This window comes from Octodon degus, unplaced genomic scaffold (assembly GCF_000260255.1).
Source record: "Octodon degus isolate 3935 unplaced genomic scaffold, OctDeg1.0 scaffold00001, whole genome shotgun sequence".
In the NCBI taxonomy this organism is placed as follows: Eukaryota; Metazoa; Chordata; class Mammalia; order Rodentia; family Octodontidae; genus Octodon; species Octodon degus.
Window position 1 is genome coordinate 9,480,432 of NW_004524577.1, and position 6,134 is coordinate 9,486,565.

At 40.5% G+C, this 6,134-nt stretch overlaps 1 protein-coding gene across 1 annotated transcript in view; it reads right to left on the reverse strand.

The window, feature by feature from the left end:
• C2cd6 (C2 calcium dependent domain containing 6) overlaps positions 1 to 6,134 on the reverse strand; it is a 157,504-nt gene that overhangs the window by 145,281 nt on the left and 6,089 nt on the right. The window contains exon 2 of the mRNA XM_023710313.1: positions 2,111 to 2,197. Within this exon, the coding sequence (XP_023566081.1) occupies positions 2,111 to 2,197 (87 nt within the window). The remainder of the gene's footprint in view (positions 1 to 2,110; positions 2,198 to 6,134) is intronic.

Below are 6,134 nucleotides of genomic sequence, written 5' to 3' on the forward strand. Positions count from 1 at the left end.
AAGAATAGCTTATTAACAATGGTTGATACATTATCTATTTTTATTATCAAATCTGTTGCTCAGATTCACAGATAAAGTTATGTAAGATTAGACATGATTGTGTATTGATGCTTACTTTCAAGAAACTAAATTTTTGCTCTTGTCTTTTTTCTTTTTTTAACCTTTTTTAAAAATTTTATTTTAAAGGAAGTATAGTAATAATTGTTATGACATTAGAAACAGTACACATTTAGAAGATGCCTTGGTTTTTTAAAAATTCTGTATCATTTCTAATGCCTAATCTATTGTTTTTTATTCTCTTTAAAATTAAAAATGACTTCAAAATAAAGATAACTATAAGGGGGCCGGAGAGATAGCTCAGTAGAATCAGCGCTTGCCTGGCAAGCTCAAGGGCCTGAATTCAATCCCTGGTACCTCAAAATAAATAAATAAATAGTATAAAGAGCAGGGTAAAAAAGAAAAAGAAAAAGAATGCCATGTGAAATAGTGCATCTTGATTGCCAATCTGATTGAAGCAACACCTAGGTGGGCCAGAGAGATAGCTCAGTAGAATAAACACTTGCCCGGCAAATGCAAGGTCCTGAGTTCAATCCCCCGTACTGAAAAAAAAAAAAAAAAAAACCACCTAGGAAATTCAGGATGTGCACTTCTGGGGTGTCAGAAGGTGTCCCCAGAAACTGGCCTGTAGGATGCAAAACTGAGAGGGGAGCCTGAACAGGGTGGTCCTGTGCCAGAAGCTGGTGCCAAAGGGACAAAAGCAGCAGGAAGAAGCCGGCCAGTGCTGGCCCTTTCTCTCTGCTTCCTGGGCTCCAGAGGGGAGCAGCCCTGCTTCACCCTGCCCCCTTCCGCCATAACATTCTACCCTTCCCCAGCCCAAAGACCATAATGGGGCCAGCAGGCTGCGGGCTAGAGACTCTAAAACTATGAGCTGAAAGAAACTTTTCCCGCATTGAGCGGTTACTCTCAGGTACGGTCAGAGGCAGAGGCTAGCCCATGAGGATACTTGGCAGCTCCCAGCGTATACACATCCTCATGCCCTGCTGAAGCACCTGCAATAGAGTGACAGGTTTCTCTGGCTCTCAGCCTAGCTATGTGATTCTGCAGGTGTGCGTGTGCGCCTGTACTTGTGAGTCTGAGTGATAGGATGTGTGTGTTTGCTTTCCTTTCTCTGGGAGATTTCTCTGAGTAGGAGTGGACGCTGGAGTCAATTTTCAAACTGTAAATCAATCTGTCAATAAATAACACCTTCAGTAAAATGCTGATTCCCAGGCCCCTTCTATAGGACAGAGAGCTGGCAGCTCTTAGGCAGGGCTCAAGATAAAGGTTTGAGGGCCAGAGAAATGGCTCAGTAGAATAAGTGCTTGCCTGGCAAGCGCAAGGGCCTGAGTTCGATCCTTGGTTCCACAAGAAATAACTGGCAATTATACTGAAAAAAGATAGTTAAGTATTAGTAGTTAAAAAAAAAAAGATAAAGGTTTGTAAAATGCACCTCTAATGATTCTGATGTAACTGAATTCAGTAATTCCTAGTTGGATAACCAGAGAATCTCTAATTTTAAGACTATGAAGTTAGGGGTGGGAGATAGCTCAGTGACATAAGCACCTGCCTGGCAAGTGCAAGGACCGAGGTTTGATCCCCGGTACCACATCTATTGCCTGCTCCAGAACCCCAGGGCGCTCCACGCCAGCCCAAAACCAGGCACGATGGCACATGCCTGTAATTCTAGCACTGGGGAGGCTGAGACAGCAGGATCACTACAAGTCCAAACTGCATAGCAAGATCCTGCACCAGGGGCTAAGGAGATGGCTCAGTGGAATAGGCGCTTCCCTGGCAAGTGCAAGGGCCTGAGTTCAACCCCCAGTTCCGTTAAAAAAAAAAAAAATCCTGCACCAAATAAATAAAAAAAATTGTAAACTATGAAGTAAGATGTTTGCCACAAATTCAGTATTATTACAATGTTTTTCTGACTCACACAAATGAAAAAATTCAGGAATGTTATCAAAAAAATCATTTTGTATCACGTTTTGAGTGCCAAAAAATAAATTGCAACTATGCTCCATAACAAATCCTAAACAATTTTACGAATTCATTGAGGGTTTGTCATACGTACCACATCCCCAAAGGGAATCAAAGTTGATTTCTCATGGGCTGCATCCAGTTCTTTATTCTCAGACACCATAAGAGTTTTTTTCATCATCTACAAATGTAAGTAAACAAATTTAAAACTTAAGCCAAGAATGGTGCCACACATCTCTAATTCCAACACCCTGGGAGGCTGGGGCAGGAGAATTGAAAGTCTGTGTTCAAGTTGGGCAACTTAAGTGACTTAGCAAGACCACACTCCCCACACACACACGCACAAAGAAAAGGAACATAGCTAAACAAAAGATTAATTCAATCAGTACTTTGTGACTACCTAGCAAACATCAGGACTATAGGCAGTTGGGCATAAATATGAAGAAGAAACTCAAACTTATCTCCAATCAATGTATCAATAATTAAGCAATAATCCTGAGAAGTCAAGACAACAAAATTTCCCATTCCCCCAAAGCTGATCTGCGGGACATCAATAGGGAAGAAATCAAAAGACACACAGCTGAATTGCTCAAAATGATAAGAGGAGATTTAAAAAGCAGATCAATCAGGTTCTGAGAGCTCACAGACAATCTCACGAAACAGAAAGCAGATCAATGAAACTGTTTTAGAGAAGATACTTGAAAAGCCAGCCACGCTACATAAAATGATACAAAACATAAACGAGCAGTTTAGCAAATAAGAATCTACAAGATAAAAATTCTGTTGAAAGTATAGGCTGCCTGACTAGTGCTAGGTCTTGAGTTTGATTTCTGGAGAAACAGAGGTGGGGGGCACAGACAGAGAGAGAGACACAGACAGACTCAGAGAGAGAGACAGACAGACAGAGAGACAGAGACATACAGAGAGACAAAAACAGAGAAAGACAGACAGACGTGTCCCAAGTGAGGACAAAGTGTCAGAACTAGAAGATAATGACAATGCCAGTGATCATACACTTAAAGACACCATAACAGCTAGAAATGGTGGCACACACCTGCAATCCCAGCACTCGGGAGGCTGAGGCAGGAGGATTGCTGTGAGTTTGAGATCAGCCTGAGCTTCAAAGTGAGCTCAAGGCCAGCCTAAGCTGCACAGCGAGACCTAGTCTCAAAAAAAAAAAAAAAAAAAAAAAAAAAACTGATCCTGCTGGCCTGAACCACTGACAGCACATGGCTGGCTATCCGCCAGGATAGTTACACATACGACTTTCACATCGAGCTGTTTGTACACTGATGGTGTAGACAGATCTGATCATTTTTATTGGTCTTTGTACTAATACAATTAATAAGTCTATAAGCTGACTGAATCTAATTAGTTGCTTGAATTTGAATAATTACTTCCCAAATACAAATATTAAGTAACACAACTCATACTAATTTTTTAAAATATATTAATCAAAATTTACTTCATTACATTGAAAGAAGTTTGCTTATATTTATCAATAATTCTCTAAATTTTAATATGGAAATCTTTATGTATTTAGTACAGGGTCTACAGGATCTACAGGGTCTCACTACATAGGTCGGACTCGTAGTGATCCACCTGTATTCAGGCTCCCGAGCACTGGGATTGCAGGCGCACGCCACCATGCCTGGTCTCAAGTGCCATCTCAGCGCCCCCTGGGGGCAGGGCTGGCATAGCACGCAGGGATTGAACCTTAGCTGCTGGGTCTGCCTCAGCAGGCGCTTTAATCTGCTGAGCTATTTGGCTGGTCCTTAATGTGGAAATCTTAAAATACCCCCCTTGCTGGTGTATGTTAAGCATTTACAACTTCTGTATCACAAATTAGCTCCAAAACAGACCACATACTAGCTAAAAAAAATATGCTTAAGTAAATGCAAAAGAATCAAAATTATCCCATGAATATTGTCAGATAACGCTGCAATGAAACCATACATCAGTAGCAGAAGAAACCACAGAAACCTTGCAAACATACAGAAATTAACACACTCTTTAATAACTAATGTGCAAGAGAAGATATTCAAGATATAAATTGCATAACGTCAGAATAACATACCAACTTATAGAACATATTAAAGTCATCCTAAGGGGCTGGTGAGATGGCTCAGTGGTCTAAAGCACCTACTTAGAACAAGCTTAGCAAAAGCATCAGGGACCGCGGTTCAATCCCCCAGCACCACATGCCAGCCAGCCCCGCCCCCTGGTGGGCTGAGCTGGCCCCACTCTCACACGCACACACACACACATAAATGAATAAAATTAAAAAAAAATAATAATAAAATAAAGTCATCCTAAAAGAAAAGTTTATAGATTTAAATGCCCACATCAGAAAAATACAATGAGCACAAATAAATAACCTAATAATGCATCTCAAAGTCCTAGAGGAAGAAGAGCAGTACAAATCCAGAGCTTGTCCAAGAAGGGAAATTATAGGACCACCAGGGAGACAGCTCAGTGGAATAAGCACCTGCCTGACAAGCACAAGGTCCTGAGTTCAATCCCTGGTACCACTAAATAAATAAATAAATAAATAAAATAAAGATCAGGGTAAGAATCAATGAAATGGAGACTAAAAAACAATACCAAAAAAAAAATCAATAAATCAAAGAGCTTGTTCTTTCAAAGAATAAACAAAATGGACAAACCATTAGCCAATTCTTTTTTAAAAGACACAAATCAATGCAATTAGAAATTAAACGGGTGAGCCAAGCACAGAGGCACATGCCCATAAGCATTTGGGAGGCTGAGGCAGGAAATCCACAAGTTCAAAGGCATTCTGGGCTACCCCGTGAGTTCAAGGCCAGTCTGAACTGCATACTGAAATCCTGCTTCTAGAACCAAAACAAAACAAAACGAAAGGGGCAAAATCAAAATGGGTACCACCGGAATACAGAAAACTATCAGCAACTATTTCACAAACCTATACACCCAAAAACTGAAGAACTCAGAAGAGATTCCTAGATACAGATAAATTACCAAAACTGATCCAAGAACACTTTAAATATTTGAATAATCCAGTAACAGAAAAAAAAATCCAGTAATGGGCATGAAATTAAAGCAGTACGAAAATCAATAACCAAATTCAACAATGTAACAAAATATCAAATAAACACACAAAAATCAACAGCATTCCCATACACTAACAGGGAACTCACTGAAAACAAATCAGGAAACCGATACCATTCACAACAGCATTAAGAAAAATTAAATACAACATGCAATATACTAACAACCATTACTCTCCTACAATCTTGCTCTGAAATTTCACACCACTGTTATTATTTTTCTTTTGTTTAAAATAAGAAAGAAGAGCCGGCCAGATAACTCAGAGGATTAAAGTGCCTGCTTAGGCAGACACAGGGGTTCGGGGTTCCATCCCCAGTCTGCCATGCTGGCCCTGCCCCCGGGGCATGCTGAGATGACAACTGAGACTGGGTATGGTGGCGTGCACCTGTAATCCCAGTGCTTGGGAAGCTGAAAAACAGGAGAATCACTACGAGTCTAATCTCACTACGTAGATGGGACTCATAGTGACTCTCCTGTGCTCAGCCTCCCAAAAAGAGACCCTGTAGATCCTGTACTAAATATGTTAATAAATAAATAACAGTTTAAAAGAAAAAAGAAAAATTAATTATTTTTCTATTTCTCTATTTTCCAAAAAGCATTTCAATATATATGCTAAATTGTTTCATTCATACTACTAGTTTCTCTTAGTTTCTCAAAGTGAGCTCAAGGCCAGCCTGAGCTGCATAGCGAGACCTGGTCTCAAAAAGAAAAAAAAGATACCATAAGAGATCCTGCTGGCCTGAACCACCGACAGCACATGGCTGGCTATCCGCCAGGATAGTTACACGTACGACTTTCACATCGAGCTGTTTGTACACTGATGGTGTAGACAGATCTGATCATTTTTGATCAGATTTATTTTTGGCCAGCCCAGTGCACACTGGGGGCGGGGCTGGCATGGCATTCAGTGCTGGGGTTTGGACCGCAGCCCCTGCACTTGCCTAAGCATGCCTAAGGTGTTTTAGACTGCTGAGCTATCTCCCTGGCCCCTACAGATTTTATTTTGAAAAAGTTTTTTTTTTTTTTTTTTT